Raw genomic sequence first — 17,513 nt, 5'->3', positions numbered from 1 at the left:
CGTAGCGTTGCAATCTATTATACCATTGATGCATTCCATCATAATATTTAATATACTTACCCTAAAATAAACGTACTTACCCGAAAATTTATATCTAATGCCAGTTCTAGTCGAGACAAAAATGAAGAATATAATTGTACAACAGGTTTTATATAAAACATTATATTACTATACACACGCTATATGATAGCATATACACTGACATATATACTGATTGTTCTCTTATTCTAGCCAATGTTTTAAATTTCGATCAGTTGATATAAAATAGCCGTAGTTATTTATTTGTGGAAGTAAAAGTAAAAATTATGTTGGAAATAAAATTTGTGTAAAATATGCATTTTTAAATTATCTAACTATAGTTTAACGGATGACTTCTTTAATTAAAAATACAACGTATGATTTTTTAAAATGTTTCATTTAATTGAAAATGGTTTCTCTTTTTTATGCTCTATATAATATACAAGTAAAATATCAAATAATATTTATTTTAACATACATTTCAACAGTCTATAGATAGATATTAATTGAGAACAATCGACGTAATTTTTTTACGCTTTAATGAAATACTATATATGAACGTTTGAATATCGACGCTTATTACGTGCATATCAACATTAAGTGAGATATCAATTTATCATAGAATAATAGTATCACGTTGCGTTAATTATCTTCCAGGCACATGTTGAAGACACACTGACTAAAATTAGTTCTCAAACTTTTCAGTACAATAGATTATATGAATAAAGTAAAGCAAACGATATTACTTTCATTTATCGATAAGAATGTTGAAATATTGGAATAAAGATAATATTACAGAATTATTTTTATCAGAAATTATCTACAAGGTAGAGATCGGTTGAAATACTATATAAGCATATTTAATTTATATGTGAATATTTCTGTTCTTATTCCCCACATAAACTTTTTAGACAAAGACATATAACAACATTTGTTATTATAAATTATTTTTTGTTATAAATTATATCTTGTATGCAACTATAATATTAACCAAGATTTTGTTAAAAAAAAATAATTTTATTTTTTATATGATTTACAAAATTAGAACTCACAAAGTATGTATTCGCTTGTTTTACATTTATTTGAATAAGAAGAGCATTTTATCATGGATTGAAAAAATGTATAATTATTTTCAGTGTTATATAATATATCTTTACCAAATTACCTATTTTTATTTCATATTTTTATAAAGTTTCTTCATGTCTTATACAAAAATAGATGATACTAATTCTGAATTATACTTGAGATAAGCTCAAATATCGTTTTATACGAAATCAATAATTCAACAAGGCTTTTTTTTAACGAATGCTGCTTCTAATAAGGACGTTTGCTTCACTTTTATTCACATAATCAACCGACTATGACTTGAAACTTTATTGGTTTTTGCAATTAATTCTATTTATTCGTATATAAGTACGGATCACGTTTCAATGTGTCCCTGCAATTGACCTACTATCTTTCGGACCCAACCCGCTTGACTTTGACCCGCGGAGACGTCGTCTCTATCCATCTCGGAGTTCCGATTACAACTAATCGGTGAATCATCTCGCGACTGATAAATTGTGTTTACCCTCCTGGTGACCTTGAGTTCTGAATCACCGACGACGTGCCCCTTCGCCAGGACTGACTTTATCTTCAGGTAATCTGGTTTCTGTGCAACGCTCGGTTTGCATCTCGCCAATGCTATTGAGGACGTCTCTTGCTTTCTCTTGGCAGGTATCGGTGGTGCGATTTTCATTTTCGCCAACGTTGGTGACGTCGGCTGTCGCATTACGAACACTTCGTCGACATCACTGAATATTGCACTATCCCGGAACACCTCGTCCACATCAGCATCCGCGTAATTCTCGATGGTCTCAAAGCTCCTCTCGTAGAAGCTATCCGTTTCGCTTTCGCGACGCTCCGCATCCTTATTGCTGTTCGTTTCTTCTTCCTCCTCGTGATCTCTCTCCTCCGATTCATCGGTCTTGCTGAATGATTGATTGACATCAGTGGAAGAAGAGTGAATTCGTTTGCTCTCGGCGAAGAGGATCGTCGGATCAGCGTAATCCGATTGGGCGATTCTGGCGCCCAGACTGGAACTGCCTTGTTTGTAGTAGAGTTGAGGTACCCGTTGATCGCTGATTGAGCCGACGCTCGAGCAACCAACGAGCTCCTCAGCGTCCGAAGATAGTTCCTTCGCATGCTGCTTCGCTTGTTTAGTCCGCTTCTTAGAACACTTGCCGTTTGCGACGTTGAATGAGCGAAAGTAGCGCGTCCGCTCGAGCTCGTCGTTGCTTTCAAGCGTTTCTGTGCTCATGGTATTCCTTAAACGACCCTGCAGACGGCTACTCGCCTTGAAGAGGACGTTCCGAAAGATTGTACTGCCGCCGCTGCCGTTTGCCCGGTAGATCTTGTGGTCCGGATGAATATTCGCACCGTCGGTGGTGGACATACGCACGTCAGAGTAAGCGTCATCAGTCAATCGCGTGTCCTCCAGTGAGCAGAAGAAGGTCGACGAGCTGGAGCTCGTCGAGGTGGCAGGCATGGGAAACTTGGCGATCCTACCCTCCGGTTGACACGTGGACGCGTATCTCTCCATGTCTTCGAGATTAATTTCCGCTGGCTTGTCGGACGCGATCGTGAATGGCCGTTCGCTCATCGGTTTGCCGTCCCGCTGTAAAAACCGCGACTTTGTCACGCTCGTCGGTTGCGAGTTAGGGCTCATCTGGAAGCTGCGCGGTAATGAGCCGCATTTGGGTGGCGAAGTGGGCAGATCTTCGCATAGCTTGGTAAGCCAGACGGCGGGCTGGGTCGGGCTATCGTTGCCGTTGTCGATGTCCTTTGCCGTCTGCAAACCCTCCCAGACGTGTTGCAGATTATCGTAGTTGCCGAAGCCCCTAGACTCGGCTTCTTCCGCGTCGTTCACGTCGCTCCTCTCGTCGTTGCACCGTTCAGATTCATTTTTTTCCATACGTTCCGCCATTACATTGGAATTGATCTCCTTGCCCTCAACTACTCGGTGATTCGACGGCACGAGAATCTCCTCATTGTCCGTCGACGTTGAATTATCACGAATACGCAGTGCCGTCTTGATCACTTTGCTCTCGGTGACAATACTCTGTCGCTTAAACGTCTCGAAGACTGTTCGCTTCTCGTGCACATGATTTACTTTGCTATTCCGTGCGATTGTTTCCGTGGATTTTTGAACAGTCTTCAGGTTGTCGTAAAAGAGCTGCAACGGCTGCTGATTCTCCCGCGCTGCCGTTGCCGAAGACAATGAATTCCACGCGTTATTCGTCCTAATCAGTCGTTGTTCCCGATGCGTCGCCCGAGTGCGTCCTAATCTATTGTTGTTGTTGTTATTAATCGAGTCGATGTAATTAGCGTTCTCCGAATCGCTTTCGTCTGACGTGTCCGCCGAGATGCGCTTATTAAATCGTTGTTGTCGCACATTGATGATGCTGTTGGTTCGTTGTTTTTCCAATAGTTTCTGGAACTCTTGATTCTGCATTAGAATATGACCGACAATTTCCTCCACTGTCTCCGTCGTAGTAGCATGCTGCTGTTCATTATTGTCTTTGGCTTCGTTTGGCGGCGATAAGTTCGTTATCTGAGTTTCCTTTTCAGCACGAACCTCAGCCGCTTCTTCAATTTCGGTCGATGTAGATTGAGCGTCGCCGGTAATGTCCGCCTTCTGTTCCTCGTCCGAGTGATTGAGACAGACGTACGATTGGAAGCCTGGCTCGGATTTTCGTCTCCATCCGGTGAAGCGATCCTGAATATATTTATTATAATTTAAATATATATTTATAATACCTATATATATATACCTATAAATATATATATATATATATATATATATATATATATATATATAGGTATTATAAATATATATTTAAATTAAACAGTTTTCAAAATTAATTTTTAAAATGTCACACATAATATATACGTAACATATATATATATATATATATATATATATATATATATATATATATATGTTACGTATATATTATGTGTGACATTTTAAAAATTAATTTTGAAAACTGTTAAAAAGTAATTTGAAAAAATTATATTTTACGTTGATTTATATTGCAGGTTGTTTTTAAAAAAATTATAGTTGAGGGAATAGTAAAATAATTTAAAAAATACACTGATAATACTCTAGAGAAAAAGAGAATAATTTTTCAGAATTATATATAGTTTTATAATGATTATATAAAAAATATAGCAATACCTTAACTTTCGAGATGCGTACATCCGAAGACCTGTTAAGAGTTTGCTGCCTGGAGTCATTAACAGCAATATCCTCGTTATTCTCTTTGCGCCCAGATAAGCCCTATATATCAATAAAAAGATAGATAAAATTTCTGGCTTATATCAAATAAGAAATTTTCGCGCATTCTCTCTCTTCTCACCTCCATTGTAGTATCAGATTTTCTGACTCCCTTTTTCAGCTTTTGTCTGAGACCAGTCTCGGATCTACGTCTTTCCCTCTCCTGCTTACGTTTCTCCAAATATTCTGGAGGTGCGGAGTGTTTCTTCGCTGATCCTTTATCCGCCAAAGCATCATCTGTTTGAAATATCACGTATTATTTTTTCTCGTCGATTTGCACGATGGTTAAAAGTAGATTTTTAATTATACAATATTGTCATTTGTGCGTATATACCTTCTTGTTGCGTTTGACCCAATTGCAACACCAATTGTCGCGCGTGCGACGGTATAACCGCGTTATAATTCTCTAATATCACTCGTTTTATTTGTAAGGTCCATTCCCTTTTTTGTTCTAGATTGCGTGCCTAGAAGATAAGTCGATCATTAAATAAGGATATCTTTTCATACGTGCGCAAATTCATTAATTTATAATTAATAAAATTATAAAATAATATAATTAATAAAATATTCCGATTCTTACTTGTAACGTATATTGCAACCGAGGATTATCAAAAGGTATCACATGAAAGCTAAGTGGCTCTCCCGGGATGCTTTCAATTAGCATTAAATTTGAACACTAGAAATACGAGGAAAAGAAAAATTATTTTATATATTTCATAGTCACGTTTATTTACGATTAACAAGCATGTAATAAAAAGTATAAGTTTTCCATATATCGATAAAATCTTTGAAATGCTCTATTGTAAATTATCTTATTTTATTGTCATGTGTCTTTTTTTAAACGACTAGTGGCTATTATTTTTAAAATCTATTAAAAAATTAACTAATTTGATCGGTCGATTAAAAAAATTGTAATTTTATTAAAAGTAATAATCAGTTATTAAAAAATTAATTTCAACCATAATTAAAATTCAAAAAGAGCTTATGTAGAAAAAACCGAATTCATTAATATGCAGTCTCATAAATATATGAGAAAAAAAATGAAAAAAGATAAAGAAGAGGAATAAAATGAATCGTACCATAATATGAGCTTTGTAAACAAGAAGGCCGTCCTCCTTCTTCTTCGTCAAAAGAAGCATACGATCGAAGAGGAAGGCATGCCGCGGAGCCTTGGCCCCGCGCATCCTGAATCGACCCTCCGCGACCAATTCGCCGCCCGTAGTCAAGTCTGGTCCCAGCCAACCATACAGAAGCGATTGAATCTCTTGAACACGTACGGCATGCTCGTGCCGCCTCTTCATGGCATTGATATGTTTCGCTATACCAGTCATCGCAGCGAGAGCAGCCTCGATGGCGCTCATGCCTTCGTCAGCCTCATTCTCTCTCGAATTACAATCGGCGCCGTACTCCTTCGACAAATTCTCCAGAAGCAGGTGATACTTGAGGATCCTCTGGACCGGCTTCAAGAGAAACGATCCGAGCGGCAGCGCGTGCCCCAGAGCGGCTTGCCGTTCGCGAAAGGCGGACGCGATTTCCTCCCGGCCCATCAAATCGGTCAGCACGGAGACCGTTCTCGGATAATTCGTACAGTACTCGGTGTAAACTTTAAATCCCGTATTGTGCTGGATAAATGTATTCGCCACACAAACGGGATCCAAACCGCATCTCTCGATATCCCTCAATAATTCTCTATTAAATACAAAAATATCTTCGATATTGCTGAACAGATCGCCCAGATGCAATTGACGCGCGAATGACGGCGGATCGTCCCGCCAGAATATCAGATAACCCTGAATGACTTGGCGCAGATGTTCGACGTATATCGCCTCCGTGTCCACAATCTCCAACAGTACCCTCTCGACGGGGTTGCGATGGGGGTCACAATAACGTGGCCTGTGACATACAGGACCCTCCTCGGCGCTGTCCCTCCTCTGTCCATTGTCGTCGTTCAAAATTCTACAACTGGCTTCCGAGACGGTCGCGACTCCGCTGTCCGCAGAGCCCTGCGAACTGGCGCAGGTGTCGGCGAGAGACTCGACCGATGCCAAATACGGATTCACGGTGCAGGTGTTGCCCTGATTGCTACAGCTACTGGAAGACGTGCTGGACGCGATGGAACTTCCGGAGAGCGGTCTGCCCGTACCGTTCCTACGTCGTCTATTGTACCTGAGCGGGATAAGACCGTTGCTCTCTCGCCTCTCGTACATCGGCTTCTCGATCATTTCCCCGTTACGTTCCCCGTCCTCCGGTACCGACGCTACCGCTTCCACCAGCATGGCGTTATCGGTAACGGTGATGTCGGCGACCTCGACGTAGTCGTCCTCTTCCTTGCTTTTCGAATCGTCCCGCTGATGTGTAGGCTTCGTTAGGTCGCCGCCAGTGCGGAACTGACTGAGTATAGAGTCTCGATGGGCTGTTGGCACCAGGCTCAGACGTTTCTGCAGGGCCGGTGGAATGGCGCAGGACGATGACAGGACTACATGCTCGCCGTCGTAGTCATTGCCGCGGCGTGCTAGCTCGTCGAACATGCCCAGCAGCTGCGGCACCAGGTCCGTACTGGTACCTGGAAACGAAAAATTCAAATGTCCATTTCGATAAATTGTTCAAATCGAATTGTTCAATACGAGATCGTCAGTTTATTCATAACGTAATTTGTAATTTATTAATCCACGATTTTGACGATCAAATGTGAGACGAAATAAAATTCAACAAGTTTCAGTGATAATCGGAGAGTCAATCAATTTAAGTGTGAATTAATTTCTAAGATAAACTAATTATTCTAAAAAGATTTTTTAAATTTCTTAGAGCGTTTCTTGATCATTTATATCAATTTTAATAAAATCTTTTCTTCAAATATTTCTTAGAACAAATTTGATGCGCTTCAAAACATCATTACACGATTTGTCGCGCAAATCTTTTCACGGACCATTTGTCCAAGTTCGTCGTAAATCAGCGATATTACGATTGGCAAACAGAGCGCAGATGATGCGAGAGAGAATGCCAGATGGGAGAGAAATACAGATGAAATTTGCTTCTATGAACATTAATAATAACCTTCAATTCATCGCGAGGAATGGCTTCGTTCACGCGAAAATGCCGTTAACACTTTCTTTTGAGCAATCAATCATTTCCGATTATATTAGAGATTCTTAGAATACTGTCTTGAGAAATTACGAACCTTCCCCAGCACTCAACTTTATTCGTCGAAGCAACAAGCATGACAGTAATTAATAAATGACCGCGAATCATCGCATTGTCATAGCAACGTAATGAAAATCCATTTTTTTTTACTCTATATCATATGACATATCAAAAAAAGAAATCATTTTGTGCACCTATTTTAAAAGATTCCATATAAAAAATGGACACATATATAAATTATTCTTTTCTCCATGAAAATTTTATTTCACATTTTCTTCTTCGCATATGTAACATTTAAATATTTTATTGTAAGATACAAAGTATATCTAAAATTAATTAGAAAACAATCTTGACATCTGCAAAATTTTCTTTTTTTTTTTTTTTTTTTTTTTTAAAAAGAGACTTTCAGTGTTAAATAATTTTTTATACAGGGATAAAAATTTTTTCAAATAAATAAATTTCTTAAACAATACATTGTTGGATGCAAACCTTACGAGACACATTATATGTAGTATAAAACATTAAAAGAAATTAATAATTCCCGTTTTAGAACGATAAATTTATACAAGAGAGGACGGGGGGCAAGGGCATCTATTGACATATATCTGCGATATTTCATAAATTATAAAAAATCGCCAATAAGCCAGGCAAGAAAGATCGCTGCTGCCGTTGGCTGCTTTTATCGTTAATGCGATCGCCTTCAATTAACTCGCTTCCCGTTTATCGGCGCTAAAAGATCAGCTTGCGCCGATCCGATTACTCGCACACGAACAAGCAGCGCGATGCAATTACACGAGTATGCACAGCATACATAGGCTCGATATTTACCTATACAGGGTGTTCCAAACGCGTGGATTTTTCTGTTTAATAGCAAACACTGACGAATATCCAGATCCTGTGTTTGTCAGAATTAATTCATTCATAAACTCAGTTAATCCAAATAAAAATCAAACGCGAAAAAAATATTTTTGTTCGAAGTTTATATATACATTCTGGTTATATAACTATCACACTCGAGTCCGATTATTCCGACTACGTGTTCCAGAAATCCACGCTCGATTTTCATCGCGACAAGAGATTCCCCGATGACGGATATTGAACGTTGACTAGATTTAAGAGCGCTGATTAAAATTAGCCGTCTTTCTCTTCCTCTTCAAACATTGTAGAGAGAAGTTCTGGCTGCTGCGAGATGAAGGGCAAAAAGGGATGAATCTAAGACACACCCTGTATACAATCGTCTCGGCGCGGTTGCATCTCGCGACTCATATACGTGGTGGAAGTCGTCAATTGTGTATAAACAAACGAGCGAGACGGATAGGATTTCCAATTTCCTCGACGTGAAATCAACATCGTCCGTATGTACCGCTACCGGTGCGGCGGGTGATCGTGCATTTACGTAGATTTGCACGCGTCATCGATTGATTTTTCTATGATAACACACACATACACAAATGTACACGCACACATATATCCGTTGAATTATCTTTCCGGTACAATATATAATATGCAAACGAGCTGATTCTGAGCACGTCCTCGATTCTCCGTGTCTCTCCGTCGGATTCACTCGTCGCAATATTATCTCGGTCTCCCGACTTGCTTGTGCACTCTTGGCTGGAACTTCCTCTAATAATAGGAACACGAGGCACGGACTTTCGTACGATTTAAGCCGCCTCGTCTAGATCTCAGAATTTTGATAATTTTATATATATATAAGAGACAAGTGAATAATTAATTCCCATCTTGCTTAAAATATTTAATATAAAAAAAATGTTTAATGTCTGACCGAACGAAAGAAGAGATGAATTTATCATAAAATACGTGTTACACTAATCTTTCAAGTCTTGCGAAACACCTTGTCCCTTGTTTTGAAAAAAAAAGAACGGCTTAGTTTCAATAAACACCCTCGCGATACATTTGACACATTGACACGGAACAAATTTTCCACGGGAAAAATAACGGAATTTTATTTATGTCTTTCCGGCGTGAAGAGATTTAAGGGCTTACGAATGAGACCCTTTGATCTTCGAGTTACTATGTCTACTAGAACTCTTGGTTCTGAGGTTTCAACGCGTTAGTTTTCGTTCTTAAAATGTATCGCAGTCATGTTCGAATTCTCCCAGAGAGCTCGACTGAAAATAGAGAACGTTTCGGAGGTAATCATGTCAAAAAATGAGAAAGGAAAATATCAAACGTTAAAGTAGAATTTAAAATAATATTTTATAAAGAAAAGAATCTTTAATCAAATTTAAAAACTATTTTTATCACACAGATTCTTTTAAATTTTTTGGCTTTCAAATCAAAGAAATTAAAAAAAAAATATATATATTTGTATTTGTATATTGTACTTGTATTTTTTGTAAACAATAAAAAAAATTGATCAAGAAAGAGAATTTAATATGAAATTATAATACTCTTAATCGAGAGAATACGATTCAATCTCACAAAATAAAAAATAAAATAAAAGTAAAAATTCAAGATTTATAAACACTAGTAAAAAAAATATCGCTTCGATGATGAATGATAACATACACGCTTCTTCTCGATCATCCGTTTAACTGATGAAAACGCTTCTCGATGCTAATACAAACTCTTGGGGCACCTCACACGAGGGCTACGAAAATAGCATTCGCAAGGAGGGAACAGAAGGAGAAGGAGAAGACACGAATCGTTCATTGACAGAACTCCGATTCTGCACACGTATTTGCACGTATCGCGTTCATTGACACGTAGACTCATTGAAAGAAACGAAGTCGATATACGAAGTATATAATAGCGAAGTAATTTAAACTCAATTTTTAACGAAAAATTTATTTTTAAATTTTAAATTTCTCTCGTTCAATATTTTATATTTTTTGTTTTTACATGATTATCAATCAAATTAGGACTCTTAAAGACAAACTTATTTAATTTTTTTTTTATCTCTTCTATCTATAAGATTCGTATTTGTCTTTCAAAGTTGAGCTCCTTAAATATGTATGCGCGTTTCTCGCGATTTTCACTGTATATTTCAAGCACGTGATGTGTGTGTGCAGCGGCACGTGTAACACCGGTTAAACAGAAACGGGAAAGAAATGGGCGTTCAATGATGAAAAGCAACGGTCGCTGAGAAAATTTTCAAGTGCCCTCGGGCATGCGACTGCATGCCGACACGTTCTTATGAATCATGATTCCGCATAGGGATATGGACGTGCGCTTTGCATTCGTCGTTTCTCCGGCGCGGCGCTACGACGAAACCTGTCGCATAAAATCTGCATCGCGGATAAGAGAATAACGCGGGAAGGAGACATTACTTACGAGAGGGGGAGACACAACTCACGGCAAAGTCGATAATATCTTTGTATTACGGCGATATCCGAGTGATACTTTGCAACGAATTAGGGTCAATTGCACCGGCGACATCTCCGGTCAATTAACTCTAACGATTTCCTGTCCGTTCGAGAATCAGCTTAGCTAACATAAGTCGTGGAGAATGATTTAGCTAATATTTCATTTCTATTTTTGTCATCTCGTTTGTAGGGAAAATCCAGTTGAATCAATACGATTTTATTATATCGCGATAAAATAAATACATGCAGAAAAATTTTCGCACACGTTAAAACAAGATATATATCTCTTGAAAAAGATGGGATATTGAACTCTGAAGTTTCTTTTTGCGCTTATTTTTTTTTTGTCACGAGTTTGACATTCTTTTCCCAACCATTTCTCATTCTTCTCATATGGCAGAGATCTGTTAAAATATTTATATAAATTCTTAGAATTACACGTGATAGCGTGACAGCGGTAATATTGTATGCGAATGCCCTTCTTTCCAGGTGTATTAAAGGAGGATTATAAGAAACGTTTCCGTGTAAGCCGTCGCATCTCGCCGGAGGCTAAAGACGACGGAGGCTACCGTTAACTGGCTGATATCCAAAGTTCGGGAAAGCACGAGAAAGAAGGCGGACAGTTGCATCGCCCGGTGCGACTCCCGGCAACTCCTCATTCTGGAAACCGATCACGCGCGATTCCGCGCTGGAAAATCGCGCGGCGCGCACAACTAGAAAAGGAGAAGAGTCTACAACACACACACACACACACACACATGTATGCGGCTCACGTAGCCGGGACGACAAGTGCAAGGACCGCGCGTGTCGCGGCCGCTGCACCCCGGAATTCCAGGGTGTCCCCCTTTATGGCTCTTATCTGTTCCCGGAGGTGCACCCGGAAATGCGCTAAGCACTCCAGGAGATGCATTCCGAAGAGCATGTTCAGCATAAAAAGGCAGTACTGTTACAAAGTAACTGCCGAAAATAAGATGTTACAGTGAAAATGCACGTCACGTGTAAGAATGACGGATTTTTTATCGACAAAGTAAAATTTTTATTTTTTGAAACAAGCAAAAATTCACGAAGCTGTGAGAATATATTTAAAAAGGATAGTTAATTTCTAAAATTGGAATAAAATAAAATAATGAAAAAAAAATAGTCTTTCGATAATTAATTAAGTAGATGAATTTATTTACGCTAAGATAAATCGTCTTTGAGAATAGTTCAAACTAAATCGAAAAATGTACAATAGTACAAAATTTATTCATTGTATCTTAATATATATATATATATATATATATATATATATATATAAAGTAGTTTTTTAGTTATTAATATTAATTTTTATTTATTAATATATATCTTATATGTATACTTAGGAGAAGTGTTATATACCTGTAAGATATGGAGAAAGCATAAAATATTCATTATAATATTTATGTAATTTATAACTACGAATCTCGATACTGAAGTACAAAGAAAGGAATAGGAAAATAAAAATATTAGTTTCAGAAAATAAAATATTCCAATATTACGTTACATATATTCTCGCTGTGTTCTCGTTTCCATTCCGAGATCGATGCAATCTTTGGTTGATTGTGCAAATCTTGCAATACGCAACAATGAGATAATTGAGATAAATATAGCAAATGAGACAAAACCAACAGCATTGCCCTGCTAATATTTGATCTGTGATAACGAGAATCATACAAAACATGCGCAAACGTTGTAAAGTTAGATAAGAATCGCGAGATTCAATTATTAAATTGATGATCCCATAAGAAATTGGAATATCTGTTCGATTGAAAAATTAGTTTACATTTGATCTCCGTGTACTAACAACGTTGTGGCGTTTTTATCAGTTATTTAGATTAAAAATGTGGATTAAATTAATTTATTGCAATAATCTTTAACAAGTTTTTTTAACAAGCAAATGTTGAAATATTGTTGTTGGCAATATCTTTTTAACACGATTTTTATTCTCTCTTGTGCCCTTATCAATCTGTATTATCAATCTTGTACTTACGCTCTCTATTTTCTATATTATATTTGTAAATACATTAATTAATTAATATCGATATTTCATGCAGGACAAAATTGTAATGTTTTTGTGAGGCGAGGATAAAATTACGCCTATCATTATTATCTGACCATCCCTACCAATGAGAAATCAAATTCCGTCTCGTCGTACGAATAATAACAAAACGATCGTGTTTCGATTAGCAATAACATGCTATATGCCGAATATTGTGTCGCTATTGTTTACATACAATGGCTTTGTTATCATTCGCACAGCGAGAGTTGGTCTAGAGAATAGCGCCGTGTGATGCTTTGTGTTTCATATTATGTTTCAAAGTATGATCGCAAATATTAAGAGATACCAAATTCATCATTAGTTATAAACAATTAAAGATTGTCAGTCAGTAATTATTTTCGCCATTATCGCGTTGGGAGTGTTAGGTACATAAAATATCGTGCAGGATTCTGATGATTAGCGCGCTCACGATCGCAATTAATCGTGTTTTCGCGAGTGAGTGCAAGTAAAAATGCCACAATGAAACATATGAAGGACAGACAAGAGAAAAGGAAGAAGAAGCCCAATGAGGCATCAAATGACGACATGTGGTGAGTAATTTGCAACTTTCTTACTTTGTTATTTGTTTTATGTACTAATTTATTGTTCTAATTCAAATAAACTTTATACACATATCTTCATATATATATATATATATATATATATATATATATATATATATATATTATTTTTTATTATTACTTTATATTTTTTATTATTTATATTTATGTGATTTATTGCGTATATATGTATGTACATATAATAAATATAAATAATAAAAAATATATTTACACTTATTGGCACTAAATTGACACTCCTAATTATCTCAAGCATTTGAATTTGATTTTTCGTAATGAGCACGATAAAACAGAAATGATAAAATTAGAAATAAAAATCATTTTTAGAATTAGAGTTAGAAAGAATTTATAAAATTCAAAGCGCTTTAGTCGATAAGGTCTACGATCGCTTACGTTTTATCAGGTGCATCAAAAGACTATCTTTGATGAGTGATCTCTTCGGGCAATGTACAAGGTTAAACAGTTGTAAAACCTCACAAAGATTATCCAAACTATTTCACATTCCACACTTAAGTAAACTTTTCTAATAAAGTGAAAATATTTATAAGTAATGTTTTAAAAGCGAGAGTAGGTTATTTAAAAAACACTATAGAATGAAACAAAGATTGAAGAATGAAACATTCTGGCAAACAATAATAATAAAATATATATATATATATATATATATATATATATATGTCAATATATGTATATGTCATGCACTCTCTTCTTTTTTCAAAAATCCCGACAAGAGACTCGAAAAGGCTCTCGAGGCACGTTTCTCCTTGAATACACAAAAGATTTCGAACGCTGACACTGATAATAATTACACAACCGACACACACCGGTTTTACGAAATTGAACGTTTCGTCCTCGAAGCTGTCGTATAATTACCGTTTCTCGGAATTAGAAGCCGCGTATCTTAACCGTGTGCGTGTCCCGGTTGTAGTCTCAATCATTCGACACAGTCTCAACCTAATATTTTACCGAGACGAGGTAGGCGTTACGGACAGTAATGCTGACAATGACTTAGGCCACAATAACTTACGGTGGGTGTCTTTCACCCTTCCGATGAAATAGCTGACGTTCTTGTCCCTACGTCTCGTGCTGGCTCGAACAATTCGTTCGTTTTTCCGTGTCGACCACCGGCAACGATTATTCAAAACGATCACTTATGTCATTCATTTCCGCTAATTATCCTGCAACGCGCTTGAACCGGATAAAGTAGTCACTCTTCGAGAAAATCCGTTTCCTCGTAACGATTATAATGTTACGACCACGTGACATGGTAAGATTGCACAGTGATGCTGATTCCACTACTTTCGCAAAAGAAGGAGTATTTAAAGCAGATTTAAATCGCGATACAAATAATTGGTATGAAAAAAAAGACTAGTCATCAAAATGGATAAACTATCGAATATTTAAAAACCACTTTAATCACCGTAAGCAGATTACTGTGTCGAGGACAAAACATTAAAGCGAACATCTGCGAGAGCGTGCTTTATAAATGCGCCGAGATCGTTATCAACGCATAATGAAGGAATTTTAATCACCCACGCGCGACGCAGAGTAGAAAGAAATTCGAAACATCATTGTACACACGTCACGCGTGATAAGGAAGATAACGAACAGCAGCTTTTTATCGCTATTTGTCCGTTGCACCGATCGACTCGATCTGTAAAATTCGGATCTATCCTCCACGTTGCTCTGCGCCGACGAGAAATATCCCGCTGTGGGGGAGGAGAGAGAAAAATGTATACGCGACGTCGCGTCGCCACTCGAGTAGATAGGTCTTGGTACCCGGCCAGGTAGATACGAAGGCGCGCAGCCTTCGTTCCTCGAGCAACAGGTAGATACTGGCGGCCGTGGATGGGAGCGGAGCTAAACGGAGCGAGCGTGCCACTCGGATGGCTCGGATCGAGAGTGCCGAGAGCAGAGCGGTCGTTAAGTCGACGTTCACACCGGCTATACTAACAATAAGTGGATACGTCGCCTATCGTGATACGCGAGTCAGTCGAGTGCATTCTCTTATCGGTCCTTCCGTGTCGTGGGCTGAACATTGACATGTGGACGAGTGACATTTCGGTTCGGGAATTAGACGTATGGTGTGTCGATATGAAATTATTTAAAATGTTTTATTTGGTAATATATAGAATATCTATATTTTATATTATATTACTATAAAAAGAAAGTTTTTTTCATTAAAAAATTTTTTGAAGATTATGAAAATGAATTATTTTATACATATATATGTAAAATATAAATATAATATAAATTACATAAAAATGATATAAATAAAATATGAAAATAGGATACATGTGTGTTATATATAATATATAGATTGTACGATTGTACGATAAAGTTTTTATGCAAATCTGTGCAACTTATCTCTGCCGTTTGCTTATAATAGCCTGCTTATAGTAATGAATCTCGTTATCTACGCGACTAAATGCATAAGGCGGAAAAGATCCATTGAGGGATTCTGCGTAATACGGAGATTAGAGTTAAATCGAATGACAATTGCGTAATACGTCTGCAGTTACAGTTATGTCAATCATTATTAATCATTCGAATATTAAAACATTACATTAATATATCGTCAATCGATGCACATGTATAACAGGACAATGATTTTTCAATAGCTCTCAAAGATATCTGCAAATTAATCTGCCAATGATGAATTTTTAGCGATAACTCAATCCTTTAGCGTATACACGATGCAATATAATCAGATGATAGATGCGAGGTTAGATATGTAGTAGATATGTGTAGATTTTATCTTATCATAATATAAATATAATGGCATAAGTTAAAATAAAATTTATTTTTTATTCTTGTATTAAATAATTATAGTTTCCTGTAATAATTTTTTTAAACTGACTGACGATGTTTCTTTCCTCGAATGTAAAAGCTAATTTGGCTATAAAATCCATAAATTATAAACAACACGTCAAAATTATCATATATCCAAAGTAGGATTAACGTGCGGCTTTTCTCTTTTATCCTTTAAAATCCTCTTATCAAAGTACCGCACTTTGATGATTGACAGAGAAAAGGGATAATCTTCTCTTTTTTTTCCGCATTGATTTATTCGAAATTTCAGCTTTACAGACGTCTTTTAAGACTCATAAGAGTTTCTCTATCCTCGATCCGAGTTACCGTTAAAAAAAAAAGAAAGAAAAATTAAATCCGCATTTTTACAAATCTAAAATTTTACTTGATCTTGCGTCTTAAGATTGAATTATCTTATCGTAGACTTTTCAAACAAAAATACATAACAGATTCATACTTTTTCAAGGATTATCTGCTTATATCAGGTAGAGTCAGAAAAATAATGCTTTCTTTCTAATCAATAGAGAACTGTTAGCCGCCAATAAAAAAAAAGTGTATAAATCGTAATTCGCTGGTCGGTGTGAACGCTACCGTAGAGCGTACGCGCGGGTGGAGGGGGTTCGATCGTCGCAATGAATTACAACGAGCCCAGTCACTGTGTGAATGACTCACCGAGGTACTCTAGTCGTCTATAGCTGCTGTTGCTGCTGCAGAGCGCACGTCACGCGCCGATAAAAGGCTCTCTCCTTGCGCTGGAAAGAGGAATTTGAACCGCTGAGAAGGGAAGTGAATAACCACAGGAGGTGCCCGAGGGGGCATTAGGATGCTCGGGTTCATCGGCGAGGGGGGCAGACTGGTTCGAACGCGAATTATGAATCATCGAAATACCATACCGGCGTGTCTGAAGCGCGCTAATAATCGTACGGTTCCGAGTAAAATCCAGGGGGGGCTAACGGCATCCTCGGCACGCGAGAATAGACGAGAACCGCAGATTAACCGGGGGAGAGGAAGGGGGTATATCATTACAGCAGTGACGTGGCGCTTGTGAGCTAAGTCGTGAATTCGGTTGTAAAAAGAATGATAAGTTGCATTTGCCCTCTCTTGCATTCGTCACTTTTAATAAGTATTTAAAAAATGTTGAATGCTTCTATGAAAAGAGAGGGATAATAAAGTAAATTTACGTTAAAATGTCATTGGATTATTATTGAATGCAGCAAGTAACTTTGGAAACATCATTACTAAATATCATCGCTGCAAATTATTATTAT

General features: G+C 37.3%; 2 protein-coding genes across 5 annotated transcripts in view; one reads left to right on the top strand and one right to left on the bottom strand.

The window, feature by feature from the left end:
* Window positions 1-146: 146 nt before the first annotated feature.
* Window positions 147-17,513, bottom strand: part of Gefmeso (Guanine nucleotide exchange factor in mesoderm) — a 41,600-nt gene continuing 24,233 nt past the window's right edge. The window contains exons 1-7 of one of the 4 annotated variants that reach the window (XM_072893691.1): window positions 14,462-15,455; window positions 5,416-6,899; window positions 4,917-5,012; window positions 4,671-4,800; window positions 4,419-4,573; window positions 4,238-4,339; window positions 147-3,775 (exon numbers count right to left, since the gene is read on the bottom strand). In XM_072893691.1, coding sequence (XP_072749792.1) covers window positions 1,439-3,775; window positions 4,238-4,339; window positions 4,419-4,573; window positions 4,671-4,800; window positions 4,917-5,012; window positions 5,416-6,864 — 4,269 coding nt within the window. In that variant the 5' untranslated portion in view covers window positions 6,865-6,899; window positions 14,462-15,455 and the 3' untranslated portion in view covers window positions 147-1,438. Of the gene's footprint in view, window positions 3,776-4,237; window positions 4,340-4,418; window positions 4,574-4,670; window positions 4,801-4,916; window positions 5,013-5,415; window positions 6,900-8,940; window positions 9,710-13,827; window positions 13,969-14,461; window positions 15,456-17,513 lie in introns of those variants that run through there. The other 3 variants (XM_072893689.1, XM_072893690.1, XM_072893688.1) reach the window with 3 other exon arrangements.
* LOC140666473 (RNA-binding protein 25) overlaps window positions 13,132-17,513 on the top strand; it is a 58,959-nt gene continuing 54,577 nt past the window's right edge. Inside the window, exon 1 of the mRNA XM_072893701.1 lies at window positions 13,132-13,407. The gene's annotated coding sequence lies outside the window, so the exon portion shown is untranslated. The remainder of the gene's footprint in view (window positions 13,408-17,513) is intronic.

Source organism: Anoplolepis gracilipes, chromosome 6 (genome assembly GCF_047496725.1).
Source record: "Anoplolepis gracilipes chromosome 6, ASM4749672v1, whole genome shotgun sequence".
Lineage (NCBI taxonomy): Eukaryota > Metazoa > Arthropoda > Insecta > Hymenoptera > Formicidae > Anoplolepis > Anoplolepis gracilipes.
This window is presented reverse-complemented; position numbering and strand designations above follow the sequence as displayed.